Source organism: Saimiri boliviensis, chromosome 1 (genome assembly GCF_048565385.1).
Source record: "Saimiri boliviensis isolate mSaiBol1 chromosome 1, mSaiBol1.pri, whole genome shotgun sequence".
NCBI lineage: Eukaryota > Metazoa > Chordata > Mammalia > Primates > Cebidae > Saimiri > Saimiri boliviensis.
The window spans coordinates 41,929,180-41,947,645 of NC_133449.1; the positions used below are offsets into that span (position 1 = coordinate 41,929,180).

Sequence of the window (18,466 nt, forward strand, 5' to 3'; positions counted from 1 at the left end):
TCAGAGAAATTCACATTAAAACTCAAGTGCAATACCACTATCCATCTACCTTACATGAAAAAGACAAAAATACTCTGGTTGGTGAGGATACAAAATAACTGGAACTCTCACACAGTGCTGCTGGACATAAAAATTGATATAGCCATTTTGGAAAACTATTTGACATAACCTCCTAAAGTCGAACATATGCATGCCTTCTGGCCAAAATTGTTCATCTCAGCAGAAATATATACTTGTATTTTCTAGAAGGCAAATAGCAGTGCTGTTTCTGGTAGAAACTACCTTGCCCATCAGCAGGAGAATGGATAAATCAATAATGTGGTATTTTCATACAAAAGAATACAGTAGAGCAAACAGAATGAACAGGTTACAACTATATGTACCAACACAAATGGATCAGACAAATGAAATGTTGAGAAAATAAGCCATAAAGGAATACATTGTGTATAATTACATTTGAATGAAACAGAAAACTGATCTTGGCTCCTATGAGATAATGGTTAAATATGGGGAAGATGATAGTGACTGGAAAGGGGATCTAGGATATTTATGGAATGTTAGTAATGTTTTGTTTCTTGTTCGGAATGCCGAATAGGGATGTGTTCAATTTCTAAAACTTGATTGAGCTATGTACTTAAAATCTGTGTGCTTTTCAATGTATAATACATCAATAAAAAGTTAAAATATCCTGTAAGGCAATATTCATATGCAAAGTGATTTAAATTCATATATTTCTTGAGTTTATATCTTGACCATCTTATCACTAGTATGAAGGGTATACTGGAAATATTTGTAGTTAGTTTTATAGTCCTTTGATTATCTTAGTTTGGTCTAAGATTTAACTGTTAAGTTGTTTCGATTTGTCCAAGTGAAAACTAAAGACTGTTCAGTCTTTAAACTTTACTTATAAACTTGCTAAATATATATAGTTCCCTGCTACTCATTCACTATGGAAAATTTTATAACAGCAAAATATGCTGTACTTTATCTTCATCTTTTTATTTAATTTATTTATTTGGTCAGGGTCTCACACTGTCACCCAGGCTGGAGTACAGTGGCTTGATCATAGCTCACTGCAATCTGAAACTCCTGGGCTCAAATGATCCTCCAGCCTCAGCCTCCCAAGTAGCTAAGACTACAGTGTGTACAATCACACTTGCTAATTTACTTTTTGCAGAGACAGGTCTCACCATGTTGTACAGGCTGATCTCTAACCCCTGGCCTCAGCAATCCTCCCACCTTGGCCACCCAAACAGTGGGATTACAGGCCTAAGCCACAACACCCAGCCTAGATTAGATTTTATTAGTTGAATTTTATTTATGTGCTTATGCAAAGGCCCTTGAGCCCAAATGTTAAGTAACAGAAATGTAAAACTTACGGAAATATTCAAACTATGGGAAAAGAAAAAAATTTAAAACAACCCTTTCAATTGTCATTTTATCAGTATAATAACATAAAGTTTATTACCACTAGAGTGGGGCGTAAAAAAAGAAAGAAAAAAATTTTTATTATTTTTAACTCATTTAGTTCATAAGACTGTCATCTTTATCATGTTGTTTTGCAAAAAGGAAATGCATGGAAATACACATAAAGTTCTTTGCTAAGTTAAAAAGTGGACATTAATGATCACCTTGTAAATAAACACTAGCTAATAATAAATAGCTTTACAGGCAAAAGTAGGTAGGTTTCACTCTGTTAAGTTTGAGTGGATGTTACTATAAAATATCAATTCAGTAAGAATTATTATTTATTGTAATTATAGAAATATACTGTTTTAGAAAAATACCAATTGAAATGATTTGAATGAAAAAAACTATACTTGTGTAATTTCTTTGTGATTCTCATGCTTGTATTCTTCCTAGTTCACCACAAATCTTTTAAACCTAATGCATATTCTTTCTAGTCCACCACAAATCTTTTAAACCTAAAAAATCCTTTGCTAGGTTTTTTGAGGGAAAAGAGCATAAAAACTCTCTGGGGATGTTTTTGTTGTAGTTTCTGTAGGAATCAGTAGTGACCATTCTAAATCTAATTTTTAGGAGTTCAGCCTAAAGGGCATATCTCTAAATTAGTTCTAATCTCTAAATATTTTGTTGAAGCCAGGCACAGTGCCTCATACCTGTAATCCCAGCATTTTGGGAGGCCAAGGTGGGCAGATGACTTGAAGTTAGGAGTTCGAGCCCAGCCTTGCCAACAGGGTGAAACCCCATCTCTACTGAAAATACAAAAATTCGCTGGGCGTAATAGTGGACATTTGTAGTCTCAGCTACTCAGAAGGCTAAGGCAGGAGAATTGCTTGAACCCAGGAGGGGGAGTGCCATGAGCTGAGATCACACCATTGCACTCTAGCCTGGGGGACAGAGTGAGACTACATCTCAATGAATGAATCTGTGTATTATGTTGAATGAATGAATGATCCATCATAATAGTACAAAGAAAAATAAGACTTTACTTTTTTTCTTTTAATAAAAATAGTATCTTAAAGAATGTATGTTGCCCTTAAATTTGATAGTTCTAAGTGTACTTTTATGGCATATGCAAGAAACTAAAGGTATTCATATAAATGTCTTTCTAATGCAGAGTTTTTATAAATAGCGTAAAAGGTGATATAATACAAGGACATCAGATTTAAATCATACCCAAAATATATTATCAACATTTATCAGGAAAATTAGCTTGAAAGAAGCAGCATTTTCTCAAAGTTTTTCACCTGTCGTTAATTGTCAATAGCAATTGAATTGATACTTGAAGGAGATAGGATATGCATTCATCTAAAGCTTTATTTCCCTTTTCATAGACAACAAATGAAGTTGTTTTGGCTGTGGAGTTTCACCCAACAGATGCAAATACTATAATAACATGCGGTAAATCTCATATTTTCTTTTGGACCTGGAGTGGCAATTCACTAACAAGAAAACAGGGAATTTTTGGGGTAAGGATCAGATTGTTTTAATGTCATTAGGTGTATAAAACTTTAATTTTTAAAATTGTTGAATAAGCATCAAGTCATCATGGCAAGAAGAAAATTGAAAATTTTCATTGTTTCATTGTAGAAATATGAAAAGCCAAAATTTGTTCAGTGTTTAGCATTCTTGGGAAATGGAGATGTCCTTACTGGAGACTCAGGTGGAGTCATGCTTATATGGAGCAAAATTACTGTAGAACCCACACCTGGGAAGGGTCCTAAAGGTACAGTATTCTTATATTAAACTCATTCCTTATAATTCTCACATAGTGCTCTTGCAGTCCCATCTCTTAGACCAGGAGAGAAAGAGCTGCAGTGTATCAATTATGAGCAGGTCACCAACAGTTTTCAGCATTCTTCATAATCTTTTTTTAATGAAATTATTTATCCAGTTATTTATTAAGCATATATACCCACATTTGACTGTACTGAACCATTCCCTTTATGAGGTTAATAATTAGAAAGAAATGATATTGATATATGTTAGTTTAAAAGAATAAAGGCTCATTCTCCCCTGAGCTGGTTCTGGGATATCTGTTAGGGCAGAATGCATGGTCATGTGATAAAACGGGAGACGGGAGAAAAAGGGAATAAACTCAGTTCAATCCACCTCTTCTTTTTCTTTTCCTCACTGCAGCCCTTCTTTCCATCCTTAGTGTAGTGGTCCTTGGCATCCATTCAGCTTTACCTTAAATCAGTTTTCCTAAAAAATACAGATTTATTTTGTTAAGTTTTATTTGCACCCGAATATACAGGTTCTCTTTGCCCTTTTCTATGGTAAATGAAAAAAATTAGAGGAAGGACATGGAAAATAACCTTTTTGAAACCCTGTTTTTTCCTTACTATTTAAGAATAATCAAACTTTGAAAAAAAATGTCCAGACTACCATGTACTTCCTTCAGAGTAGGAGGTTCTGAGAGAAAAATTGGAGACCTGGTTCTAAAACAAGTGGGCCAGGATAACAGAGAGATTCTTAGCAGCAACAGGTGGTAACAGTAGAAATTGCACTAGCTACGTCAGCAAGTCCTTGAGAATATACCAAAAAAAAAAAAAAAAGAAAGAAAGAAAGGAGGTAATGGGGAAATCATCCTGAGGTTTCTGAGACATTTTCCCTGGGTAAGGGCAGAGCAACATGTCCTTTCTCTTGTTTATTTGCCTCACCCTAAACACACTGAAACAACTCCTTACTTGTCTCTGTGTCTCTCTGCCTCTGTCTCTCTCTCTCACTTTCTTTCTCTCTCCCTCTGTCTCTGTCTCTCCCTCTCTCTCTCTCTCTCTCTCTCTTTTGTCCTTGCATCAGACCATGAAATCAGCCTAAGTGATTTATGAGTAAAGGAATCCCTGTTCATCTGCTCAGAAAGACCCAGTTTACACATCTGCGTTCCCCAGTAAACTTTCCCTGTAGCACAGTGTCTGGCATTTGCTACTAGCTGATTGAAAACTATTTGTCAAACATTAAGGAAATAACTTTCATCTTAACTTTGGGTGTCACTGTAGGAGTAAAAGTTGAGTGGTATTGATTAAGACACTATTTTCACCTAAATGTGGAATTTAAATTTAGCGTTATTATTTTCTTATGAATGCACAGATTTATATACTGTATTTTTTAGGAGTTATATTCAGGTGCTCTTTGACTTCTAGATGGCATTATATCCTGATAAATCTATCATAACATCAAAAATAATACATTGAAACAACGAAAGTCAGGTACCACCTGTACTAAATTAATGATTTTAATTAGATGTTTTTCAAATCCATTCACCTGAATTTCTAAGCTTGGCATTTGAATTGAATTAGACATATTAAGAAGTTTAAAACAGTAAGCCTTAAATTGTATTTCCATTTCAATCCTTGGCCATATATTCTTAGCCTCTTTCATTCCATTTAGATTCAAAATTTACATACAAGAAGAATGGCAGTGGGTTGAGGGTTCCTAAGAAAATAGAGTTGGAACAACAGTGTTATCAACTACTTTTTTCTTTTTATCTCATTTTTCTTTCCTGGATACATTTACTTAGTATCAGAAATGCCAGGAACAACGTAGTATATTAAAACAGTGACTTTTGGGCTGGGCACCATGACTCATGCCTGCAACCCCAGCACTTTAGGAGGCCGAGGCAGGCAGATCACAAGATCAGGTGTTAGAGACAAGCCTGGCCAACAAAGTGAAACCCTGTCTCCACTAAAAATGCAAAAAAAAGATTAGTTGGGTGTGGTGGCTGGTGCATGCCTGTAACCCCAGCTACTCAGGAGGCTAAGGCAGCAGAATCACTTGAACCTGGGAAGCAGAGGTTGCAGTAAACCAAGATTGTGCCATTGCACTCCAGAGTGGGCAACAGTGTGAGTCTCAAAAAAAAAAAAAAAGTGACTTTTAAATTGTTAACAACTCTCTAATACTGAGCAGAATTTGCATATGAATATACCCTTTTGTTAGCCTTAATGTCTGTTCAGATTGGGGGCAGGAAGAGACGTTCAGAGGATTTTATTTTGGTCTTTGAAAAATTTGTGGCTTAGCCTCTCTACATATGCACAAACAGGAAACAGGAAATCCAATCTTGTAAATTGCTGGACAAATGAAATGGCCTGTGTTGTTCTTTGCCACATGACTAACTCTATTATGGGCAAAGTTGCTAAGAATTTGAGGTTTTTTTTTTTTTGAGATGGAGTTTCACTCTTGTTACCCAGGCTGGAGTGCAATGGCGCGATCTCCGCTCACCGCAACCTCCGCCTCCTGGGTTCAGGCAATTCTCCTGCCTCAGCCTCCTGAGTAGCTGGGATTGCAGGCACGCGCCACCATGCCCAGCTAATTTTTTGTACTTTTAGTAGAGACGGGGTTTCACCATGTTGACCAGGATGGTCTCGATCTCTTGACCTCGTGATCCACCCGCCTCGGCCTCCCAAAGTGCTGGGATTACAGGCTTGAGCCACCGCGCCCGGCAGAATTTGAGGTTTTCAATTGGCTGGGAAGGATTTGGTAAGTGCAGTGAAATAAATGGAATCCCAGACCAGAATAAGTGCCCAAAGTTTCCATTTTTTAACTCTTACCCCCATATTTCACTAGATCCAATTTACGTATTCCCAACTATTACATTTCTGCACGTGTGGCAGTCTTACCAACCAAAATTTGAGTGTACTCAATTTCGACATAATGCCTGATAAAAGGACATTTTTGGATGGCAGAAATATAATTTCATAACTAATCCTTTTACTTTTTAAGTAGGAGACAAACCAAAACTCTATTTTTTGTCTTGCAGGTGCTCTTATATATGTTTTTCTTGTTTCCAAACCGTTTTTTCCTTAAACATAAATTAATGGGAATCTTCAAAGTAATTAGTATTTTCTATTTCTTAAGTATGAGGCATTTGTTATTTATTTCCTGCACATATGAATAGATTGAAATTGTTCTTATGCAAACTAATTTGTAATCTTTAAGTGGGTAAATGGAAGTGGAGAGTATCTACAGCACCATTAAAATGTTCACCATTCTTAAGTCTTGCAAAGGAGCTAAGAAACACTGCCATTTTATGTATTCTCCAAATAATCAAATGGGCCCAGTTGCTAAGAATACGACCTAAATTTCAAAGTCTCCCTAATATTTGATTCTTTAAACAGTCACAGAAAGCCTTCCAAACATCTTTATTTGGCAGGCCATCTAAACTTGCTTTTTATAGAAGCTTTGTTTCTGTTAGAGATGAGAAGAAATGGGGAGATTTGTGATTACGTTTGGATAGACTTGGCCATGTGAGTAAGCCTGAAGGCAGAGTAGGTTTTTTTAATTCAAGGATAATTATTTTGCTTGGCAGGTATTTAAAACATTATTTGGCAACTGGAATGTCAGAAATACAAGCCCATAAGAAAGACATCTTTGGCTATAAATTTGTTTTATAGGTGGATACTATATAAAGGAAACTTTGATGATTTGTTTAAATTGGAATCACTGAATTTTTTAAGCTAAATTGACAGTAGGTTCACCTTAGGAAATAACTTTCCTGGAGTGATAAGGGTAGGAATTTGTATCTCACTGAGTTGACCACTATATAGAATATTTATTATTTCTGATGAAGCATTTTTTTCTTCATTTTTATTTTTTATTTTCTAATATTCCATTTTGGGAGGATTTTAAGTGTAACAAGGTTTTTGTCATGTTTAGAAATATGGAAGGTTGACTTAATAGAAAAACTTTATTTTTTTTACATTCTGATGGAGAACGATGAAACTCCCACACCTCTGCTTTTTGTGTTTTCTTACACGGTCCCTTCAGGCTGCTATTGTTACTTTGACCATGCATGGGAAAATAAGCCTAAAACTTGCTTCTCAATTTTTAATATCCAAATAAAGCCAGTAGTACACTCAGAAAATTCCCATCTCTCAGATGTCCTCCCTCACTTGGTCACATCGGAATAGCGATAGATACTTGTCTGTCTATCCCACCGAACACGGTTGTGTTGTTCAATTTTTAAGGCATTTTTAGATGATAAATGTTGACGTAAGTGGAGACAGTTGATCTGAACAGCAAGTTTGTTGGAGTTCTACTTCCAGCTCTGCTGAATTGGGCAGGCCCTCCTTCAAATCAAGCCCCTTCTTGTCTCCCTACCGTATATAGCCATCTATTAAGTATTTGTACCACTAGCATACTGATACTGAAATTGAATAATTAGCTGTTGCTGAAATTTGTTTAGGATACCAAAACCTTACAAATTTTAGTTAATTTGTTAAGTATTAAGGGCAGTTCAAATAGATGAGTAAAAAAGAACAATCTCAATAACGGCTTTGAGATACAATTCGCATACCATGAAATCTACCCTGTTAAAGTATGCCTGTAAAGTTCAGTGGTTTTTAGTATATTTACAAGGTTGTGCAGCCATCACCACTATCTAAGCTAAGGACATATTCATCACCCCGGAAAGAAAACCTGAAAACCTGTACCCATTAGTAGTCACTTTCCATTTCTCCCTCCCCTCAGCCCCCAGGTAACCACTAATCTCCTTTTGGTCTCTATAGATTTTCCTGTTTGGGACATTTCACATAAGCAGAATCATGCAATATGTGGTCTTTTGTGACTTCTTTCACTTGGCATTATGTTTTTAAGGTTCATCCATGTGGTGGTAGCATGTGTCAACACCTCATTCCTTTTTATGGTTGAGTAATATCCCATTATATAGACATACTATGTTTTTAAAATCCATTCATTAGTTGAGGAACAGTTTTAGAAAATGAATAGTTGTTAAACCTGAATTTTTTTCATTTTTTCAAGGAGTCTCAGGGCTATTTACTGACTTACTTTCACTATATTTCAATGAGGCTCTACCTTCCCATTTTGAACCTGGTAGTTAATTCTATAAGACATCATCTTCAAAAAAGCTTTACTCTTGGCTCTGCTAGCCTATCTAGCTAAAGAGCTTCTCTGAGTAAAACATTTATGAATACCACACACACAAAAAAAAGCATGAATACTATTATCTTGTTCTCATCTTTAAAAGAGGTCAAAGTATAATAAAAAACCACATAGATGTTGCCTAAAATATCTTTTCTTTACCCACTTGGTCCCTCCCTGGGTACTTAACAACGTGTGATACGGGTATACAAGAAAACTGGGGTGTCATTTAACTATCACATTGGTACAGCTGAATCAGTTTTTAAAATACTGAAATTCTTCTCTGCTAGTACGTCAAAAGCCGCTGCTAGATGAATCCACTGCCTACCTTTTTCTCGGTAACCTTCATAGCAGCCCCCGTATCTTAGCAAATAAAGGGAGAGTAATCCTTGGCACATCAAAAGGCCTCGGGGTTAACAATGCTTGTAAAATGTTAAACATTGTGACTGTTAACTCAAAAGGAAACAAATATGGTTTTGCAAAGTTAAAGGAACATCAAGGTAGGATACTTGAGTGTAGTCACAACTTTCTTATTTAGCTAACTGTGGTGTCTGCTAAGCCACTCCTGTACCTCTTGTGTCTTGAGCTCTAAAATCAGAAGAGTAATACCTACCCTAGCTACCATACAAGATGATGATGATGAGACAGTAAAGTTCTGAAACCTATACTATATCCCCTTTTGTCCATGGAATAATCACTACTTTTGCTTTGATTTTTTGTAGGAAAACATTTTGAAATATTTTCAGAGTAAATAAATATTTACATAAAATGCAAAAGACTGTATTATGCCGTAAGCTTTACTACCTGCCTTGCACAGAAGACTTGCTGAAAATAGGTTTTTGGGCCGGGCGCGGTGGCTCACACCTATAATCCCAGCACTTGGGAGGCCAAGGCAGGTGGATCATGAGGTCAGGCGTACAAGACTAGCCTGGCCAAGATGGTAAAACCCCGTCTCTGCTAAAATTACAAAAATTAGCCAGGCATGGTGGCAGGTGCCTGTAATCCCAGCTACTTGGCAGGTTGAGGCAGGAGAATTGCTTCAACCCAGGAGGCGGAAGTTGCAGTGAGCAAAGATTGTGGCACTGCACTCCAGGCTGGGCGACAGAGCGAGACTCTGTCTCAAAAAAAAAAAAAGAAAGAAAATAGGTTTTTGATTGAGTCATAGGAAGTTTCTGATTATTAACTCTGTAATTCTACTGAAGTTTTCTTCCAAATAGACAATAAAATCTGATGAAAAGTATTGTCACTAGTGTTTTATTTTTCCCTCATCATATTAGGTATATATCAAATCAGCAAACAAATCAAAGCACATGATGGCAGTGTGTTCACACTTTGTCAGATGAGAAATGGGATGTTATTAACTGGAGGAGGAAAAGACAGAAAAATAATTCTGTGGGATCATGATCTGAATCCTGAAAGAGAAATAGAGGTAAGGATGAAAATGGAATATCAAAATACTAAATAAACTCAGGTATTTTGTCCTACATTAAGGTAACTTAAACTTTTCTGGCACACTTACTAAATTCTTACAATTTCATTTCCTCCCCTGAAGAAAGGAGTTTGTTGTTGCCCTTTAAGATAACTTTTTTCAACAAAAAGACCATTCATTAAACAAAAGAATTTCAAAGAGTAGTTTTAAAGATTAGGCAGAACAATTTGCCCATTAAAACCAGAGCATCCCAGCACTTTGGGAGAACGAGGTGGGCGAATCATTTGAGGTCAGGGGTTCGAGACCAGCCTGGCCAACATGGTGAAACCCCATCTCTAGTAAAAATTCAAAAAAATTAGCTGGACATCGTGGTGGGCGCCTGTAATCCCAGCTACTGGGAGGCTGAGGCAGGAGAATTGCCTGAACCTGGAAGGTGGAGGTTGCAGTGAGCCGAGATTGTACTACTGCACTCCAGCCTATGCAACTAAGTGAGATTCCATCTCAAAAAAAGACCCACAGCAAATGTCACAAAGTTAATTTTTCTTCTCTTTTTTGGTGATTTATATTTTGGATTTATGCTTAGTGGTTTTTTCCGACATGTAACATTCTTTCCAGAGAAAATCTTCTGGAAAATCCCCTGAAAAAGAATATCCTGATAGTATTGCTCTGGGATTTTATTTCCAGGAAGATAGAAAGAGTTGCTTAATCACAACCTTAAGTGCATACAGAAAATTCAGCTTCCATTACTCTTTTCTTCACAGATAACTCATATCCTTTGTTACTAAAAGCTACATAATCAGCCGGGTGTGGTGGCTCACACCTGTAATCCTAGCACTTTGGGAGGCCGAGGTGGGTGGATCACGAGGTCGGGAGTTTGAGACCAGTCTGGTCAATATGGTGAAACCCATCTCTACTAAAAATACAGAAATTAGCCAGCCATGGTGATGAGCCGAGATCGTACCACTGCACTCCGGCCTGGGCGACAGAGTGAGACTGTCTCAAAAAAAAAAAAAAAAAAAAAAAAAAAGCTATACAACCTAGTTCACTCCTTCCTTTGCCATTTCTAATGTAAATTTGGATTACTCTTAGAATTCAGTTATTTGTATTTTTAGGAGTAATTTTAGATTCCACTTTATAAAGTGGGATTTATAATTTCATTATTTCAGAGTCATTCTTTGAGATTATTATTAAATATTAACATAGCATTCACTGAGATTGTTCCATATATTGCATGAAATGAAATTGCTCTCCCAAGGAGTCCTATTGGTTATAATACTTTACAAATATTGTTTTAATTTACAAAAAAATTCCACATTAATTTTAATTGACACATTGTAATTGAACATATTTATGGGATATAATCTGATGTTTTGATACAGATATGCTATATAATAATCCAGTCAGGATAGTTAGTATATCTGTCACCTAATGCATTTATCATTTTTTTGTAGTGAGAATATTATATTTTGATCCTTAAAGAGTTAAGAGTAGGTAGGGCATGTATTATCTCATATTACAGAAAACGTTTCTTAGGCTAAGTAACTTACCCACAGTAACATAACTAATAAGTAACAAAACCCAACTACATTCTTCATGTGATCTAATAGAACTTACTTCTTTTTTCCCTATTCTTAACCCTGAACTCTTAAAATCATATAAAATACACATTTAAAATTAACCGAAGCAAAGAATGTTGATGATTATAACTTCTGTATAATAAAATGTAATTGGACAAATAGTAGTATGAGATTACCATATTCAAATATGGGATTTCATCATAATTACTCCGTAATTGCTTACAGCTGTAAACGCAGGCTTCAAGTAGTAATTAATGCATGTTAGTGTGTATATGGTGACTTTACACTTTTTTCCCCCTAGGTTCCTGATCAGTATGGCACAATCAGAGCTGTAGCAGAAGGAAAGGCAGATCAATTTTTAGTAGGCACATCACGAAACTTTATTTTACGGGGAACATTTAATGATGGCTTCCAAATAGAAGTACAAGTAAGCTATATGATATTAACCATTAACTGAATATTTTCTATGATATTCTTTGGTTCTTGTAACAGAGTGTCTTTCATTTTCAGGGTCATACAGATGAGCTTTGGGGTCTTGCCACACATCCCTTCAAAGATTTGCTCTTGACATGTGCTCAGGACAGGCAGGTCTGCCTGTGGAACTCAGTGGAACACAGGCTGGAATGGACCAGGCTGGTAGATGTGAGTGAAGCAAGATGTGATTATTAGTTCCCCCACAGAAACTTTTCATGCTGGTGGTTGAGCAGCAAAGTAAAAACGACTAAGGTTTGATTCAAACCGCTTAGTCGTCTTCCCTCTTACCTCCAACCCACCTTTACTAAACCTATGGTTTAGTAAAGGTGGGTTGGAGGTAAGAGGGAAATGTTTAGTCTCAAAGTGTGAACATGAACCCATTTTAAAGAAGCAAGGTAGTAGTGTAAAAGCTCAATTTGTCTATCAGCTTCAATGGTAAAATCATAAAGATTTCATGTATCTATATAGCATTAATTATTATGGAAGTATTTGGGCCTTGAGTGGCATTGTCATTGGGTTCAGTAAGTGCTGCTCACTAACAGGCTCTACTGTCTTCTTTTTGAGTGGTCTCTTACTGTACTTTCTGTCAACCCTCCCCCCCACCGCCACCCCAATATCTGCCTTGTCTAGCCCAAAAGGTGTCTGCAAGTTCTTTGTGGATGCTAAAGAACTGCACCAATGTTTGTTGTTACTGTCTTTATTATTTCACTCCCTAGCCACAAGCTGGTTGTCCCTTTACCTCACCACTCTGCTGGCATATCCCCTTCATGCTCTGAAATTCTTTTTCCTCTCATGTCCATGTGGTATATTTCTCATTAGCTACAATAAAGTTGATCAAAGTTTTATGTTTATATGAAACAAGTTATTTTCAAATGTTTTTGCCACTATCCCCATAGATCTAGGGAGACTTTCTCATGTACTCCCCAACAGCTGTCTGTCTCTTTTCTAGGAACCAGGACACTGTGCGGATTTTCATCCAAGTGGCACAGTGGTGGCCATAGGAACGCACTCAGGCAGGTAGGGTCTTTAAGTAAGCTAAGTAATCCGAAGTGGTGGGATGTTTAAATGCTTATTTAGGAATGTTCTCAATCTGATTTGGAGAATTAATCTCTTAAGTGGCACACTAATATGCTTGTTGTTCTGTATAGTCATACAGTTATTCAGTAACTATTGAGCACCTGCCATTTGCTACATGCTGTTGTGTGTATTCAGGATACATCAGAAAGCAAAACAAAAATACCTGCCCTGTGAAGCCCATGTTTTAGTCTGTATGGGGCAGAATAAAAAATAAGGCCTGATGCAGCCAGGTGCTGTAGCTCATGTTTGTAATCTCAGCACTTTGGGAGGCCAAGGTGGGCAGATCACCTCAGGTCAGGAGTTCAAGACCAGCCTGGCCAGCATGGTGAAACCCTGTCCCTAGTAAAAATTCAAAAATTAGGTGTGGTAGTGCACGCCTGTAATCCCAGCTACTCGGGAGGCTGAGGCAGGAGAATCGCTTGAACCTGAGAGACAGAGGTTGCAGTGAGCCGAGATTGTACCACTCTACTCCAGCCTGGGCAACAGAGCAAGACCTGATTTCAAAAAATAATAATAATAAAAATAAGGCCAGATGCAGTAGCCCACACCAGTAATTCCAGTGCTTTGGGAGGCTGAGGCAGGAGGATCACTTGAAGCCAGGAGTTTGAGACCAGCCTGGGCAACATAGCAAGACTCCATCTCTACGAAAAATAAAAATAATAACCATTATAATGAATTCTATTAGAAAATGTTAAGAACAATGTGAGGAGAAGGAGAACAGGGAAAAAGATGGGGGGTTAAAAGGGAGTTCAGTTGCAAAATGATAGTGGTCATTATAGGCTTCATTGAAGAGGAGTTGGCAGATTTGACTTGCCATTATGAAATTACAAATGTCAGAAAATTTTTCTCCTCATTTTTTTTTATGCAAGGGTAGGATTTGAAGCTGATATAACACAGTTGAGCATTTATAAGTTGTTTGTGCTATACCTTTTGCCATCGTGTCTTATTAAATGCTACAGACATGTAATAAAAGATAATATTTTCTAAAATTAAGACCTGACTTGCAGACCTTCCATAGTACCTTTCTAAGGTTAACATGTTTATAACTTATATATCTTTAATGGACTCATCTTTATTGCCTCTGCTAGTAGATAGTCCTCCTCACAAATAATTTTTTTAAGGAGGCAAAGAAAAACATGAAGTCACTTTTCCCAAAATTAAAATCATTAAAAAATGTGGAATGATGATTTTTAATGGGGTGAGACTATTGTGAACATACTTACATAAATATTTTTTGTTTATATATGACTTAAATATTTTAAATCAACTAATTCATTTAATTCTAACTAAATTTAGTCATTTAGAGGGTTTTTTGTAGCAATTTTTCCTTCTGGTGGTTAAATACACATTAACACCTGGAATGTGAAAACATTCCAATTTATTCTTATAATGCTGCAGAATCTTTCAGAATAATGGATACACAGGTCTATAAAGGTAATTGAATTATGAATATCCAGTAGAGATACTACTGACTGAAAGAACTGATTTTTAGAAGTAAGCTGCTTGAGAGAGCAAGTGGTGATACTTTTTAGATACAGAAAGCTAGCTCAGATTTTCCCCAAAACATGTTAGTAATAGATTGTTATGAGGTTTAAAAGCCCTTAGACTTGGACATTTGTCCATCTGGACCAAGTTTGGTCCATTCTCTTTGAGAAAGACACTTGACAGGTCACTGTAGGATTTGGAGGAATGTATTTTCTTGAAGCAAAAAGAATTGTTGTTAAGCACGTAGGAAACCATCTGAGTTCAAGACTGGCAACATGGGCAACATGGCAAAACCCCGTCGCTACAAAAAATTAGCCAGTCCTGGTAGCACACACTTTTGTTCCCAGCTACTCAGGGGGCTGAGGTGGGAGGATTGCCTGAGAGCCTGAGAGGTTGAGGCTGCAGTAAACTGTGATCACACCACTGCGCTCCAGCGTGGGCAACAGAGTGAGAACCTGTCTCAAAAAAAAAAAAATAGTAAGTTTTAAATGCTTGAGGGTGTCATAAAGTTTCCATAAACTCATTAAAAACTCACCTGATACACAGCAGCTCTGTATCTTGTCCTTTTGGTGTGTCAGTTCAGTCTGAATTGGGATATTTTGTTCCTTTACTCTAAAAAGGAACTTGGCATCAACTTTGGCATTTCTAGGCCCAGTGGAATTTCAGATGGATAGTCATAAAAATTGGTTAATGAATTACATTCTCAGAAGAAACTTACAATCTGTTGCAATAAAGTATATTTCTTATGCTTTATTTTATATTTTACTTTTTTTTTTTTTTTTTTTTTTTTTGAGACGGAGTTTCGCTCTTGTTACCCAGGCTGGAGTGCAATGGCGCGATCTCGGCTCACCGCAACCTCCGCCTCCTGGGTTCAGGCAATTCGCCTGCCTCAGCCTCCTGAGTAGCTTGGATTACAGGCATATGCCACCATGCCCAGCTACTTTTTTGTATTTTTAGTAGAGACGGGGTTTCACCATGTTGACCAGGATGGTCTCGATCTCTTGACCTTGTGATCCACCCGCCTCGGCCTCCCAAAGTGCTGGGATTACAGGCTTGAGCCACCGCGCCCGGCCGATATTTTACTTTTAATATTATTTTAAAATAAAATAGTCATGAGGTGTCACTATGACGCTCAGTCTGGTTTTGAACTCCTGTGTTCAAGCGAACCTCCCGCCTCAGCCTCCCAAAGTGCTAGGATTACAGGCATAAGGCACCATGCCAGGCCTTCCTGTGTACTTTTTTTTTTTTTAATCGGGCTGACTATATATGGCTTGTACCTGTGTACTTTTTAAATGAAAATAATTGCTAAACATGCAGCATATGGCTTCGAAGTGCCAGTTTTCCTGCTTATTTGCCTTTAAACTCAAGTATTCACATATGAAAGCTATTTATCTTACCTGATTAGACGACAGAATTCAGTTAGTTGCATAGAAGTTTCAGCCATAGCTCACAAATTACTGAAATTTATGAATGTGTTTAGTTAGAGATTTCTCTGATAGGTTTTATGGCCCCCTTACCATCTGACAAGGGCATTCCAAAATTAACCTGAAAAACTGGTTCGGACCATGATGGGAAGGTCATGCCTTGTTATCTCTTAGAATTAAGGTAAAGCCAACCAACATTTAATATCAATATGGACCTTAAGTCTGATAAAAAAAGACATTTACAGTCTATTGTCTCTGAAGCCTGCTACCTGAAGACTTCATCTCCATGATAAAACTTTGGTCTCCACAACCTCATATCATAACCCAGACAGTTCTTTTCTACTGATAATAACTCTTTAAACCAATTGCCAATCAGAAAAATTTTAAATCTGACTATAACCTGGAAGCCCTCACCTGCCTTCAAGTTGTCCTGCCTTTCCTGACCAACCAATGTACATTTTAACATGTATCTTATTAATGTCTTATGTCACCTTAAAATGTATAAAACTAGGGCTGTGCCTCAACCACTTTGGGCACATGTTCTCTGAGGGCTGTCTCATCATGCGCCATAGTCACTCATATTTGGCTCAGAATAAATCTCTTCAAATATTTTATGGAGTTTAACTCTTTGTTGACAAGGTAAAAAATTGGGATCTTTAAGTCTTACAGTTCTACCTTGAAAACACTAATCCATGTTAAACCACATCACTAAGCTTTAAAAAAAAATTCCTTCAAACCCTTTTCTCTCTCCTAAATATTTCTTTTAAGGGGGAAATTGTCCCTTTCCAGATATGAGTTGTAATGCTCACACCCATAATCCCAATACTTTGGGAGGCCAAGGTGGGTAGATCAGTTGAGGTCAGGAGTTTGAGAGCAGCCTGGTCAACATGGCAAAACCCCATCTCTGGGTGACAGAGTGACACTCCCTCTCAAAAAAACAAATCATTATGATTCTCTTTATTGGTTTTTTATTAGTGGTGAAATTTTTTCCATCTGAATAATTAAAAATGAAACTTGACTCAGAAGGTAGGAGCAGGTAAAATATAAAGATTAAAAAAAAAAAAATGCCATGCACGATGGCTCATGCCTATAATCCCAGCACTTTGGGAGGCTGAGGCAGGAGGATCACCTGACATCAGGAGTTCAAGACCAGCCAGGCCAACACAGTGAAACCCTGTCTCTACTAAAAGTGTAAAAATTAGCTGGGTGTGATGGTGCACACCTGTAATCCCAGCTACTTGGGAGACTGAAGCATTAGAATCACTTGAACCCAGGAGGCGGAGGTTGTAGTGAGCCAAGATCGCGCCACTGCACTCAAGCCTGGGGGACAAAAGCGAGTCTCCATCTCAAAAAAAAAAAAAAAAACCTTGCTGCTTTTTTTTGCCCTGTCCAGTTTGTGAATGAATTTTTAGTAACTTGTAGGCTATGGGCTGAAACTTTTAGGCAGTTAGCCTAATTTTTAAATTCTGTCAGCTACTCAGGTAAGAGAAATAGCATTTATATGTGAATACTTCAGTTTAAAGGCCAATAAGTAGTGATTTTGTTTTTCTAGTCTTCTCCTGCTCTTTCCATCCCATCCATTTTCTTCCTGTATACTGTACTACTATTAAATACCTCTTGCTAAAATTTGGCTTTTGCCATGTTAAAGACTTATTTTTAATTTATTTGTTCACTTATTCATTCTGCACATATTTAGTGCCTACTCTGATGTGGCAGTGCTCAACTCTGAATTCTTCCAACCAGCTGTGCATGCTGTCATCCTCTCACTTATGCAGCCTTCAGTTTGTCTGTCCATGGTGCCCATCTTTGCTTCATATCCCTGGTCACACCACACTCTTCTGAAGTACCTATCCTTTCCTTCAAATACTTTTAGAAAAAAGGTCTGATAATAGTAATTTAGGATGTAGTTGGATTTAAGTTGTTTTAGCTCTCAAGGGGCATTTAAATTTTTACTTTTCCTAGAAATGTGAATGAAAAAAATATGTTTCAAAGAATTTAGAGCCTCCTTGTGTTAAGTGTTGGAGGTCCTGGGGTGGAGAGTGCTCCCTGCTGGTTCTTTGAAATCACACCAAATGAATGGCTTGCTACGGTTGTCCGTGGTCCTTCCCACCTCCCTACCTATACAGCTGCTGTTCCTCCTGCCTAAAATGTCTGAACATTCCCTCAGTGTTCAGCTCAACCCACATCTTACATCTTCCCTAAGGATGTTTTTCTGTTTGCTATCATTCATTTTCCTCCTATGAGTTCCTCTATTATATTGAGCCACCATTACTGAGGTTAAATTTATTTATTCTTTCAGTTGACTCATTTCCTTTCTCCCAACTTAATGTCTTGTTCTTTCCATCGCATCTATCCCATCCTGTTGAAGAACACTAATCCTGTATTTCTATTTAAATAGTGCCTAGCAAAGAGACAGGAATGGCATTCAGTGAATACCCAAATAGAAATGAGAATATGCCTAGACCCATGTATATTTATGTATTTTGTATCTAGCAGCATTGTGCTAAATGAATTTATCCTTCATTAGAAGAAAATATGTCATACTTAAGGAATATTAAAAATTCTTAAAATTAAAAAAAAAATAGATCTGTCTGGGCACAGTAGTACATGCCTGTCATCTCATTACTTTGGGAGGCCAAGGTAGGAGGACTGCTTGAAGC

At 37.2% G+C, this 18,466-nt stretch overlaps 1 protein-coding gene across 4 annotated transcripts in view; it reads left to right on the forward strand.

The window, feature by feature from the left end:
• EML4 (EMAP like 4) overlaps window positions 1-18,466 on the forward strand; it is a 153,991-nt gene that overhangs the window by 117,349 nt on the left and 18,176 nt on the right. For all 4 annotated transcript variants that reach the window (XM_010337475.3, XM_003926779.3, XM_074396462.1 and 1 more), the window contains 6 exons: window positions 2,799-2,933; window positions 3,055-3,190; window positions 9,618-9,769; window positions 11,648-11,773; window positions 11,857-11,988; window positions 12,770-12,837. In XM_010337475.3, coding sequence (XP_010335777.2) covers window positions 2,799-2,933; window positions 3,055-3,190; window positions 9,618-9,769; window positions 11,648-11,773; window positions 11,857-11,988; window positions 12,770-12,837 — 749 coding nt within the window. The remainder of the gene's footprint in view (window positions 1-2,798; window positions 2,934-3,054; window positions 3,191-9,617; window positions 9,770-11,647; window positions 11,774-11,856; window positions 11,989-12,769; window positions 12,838-18,466) is intronic.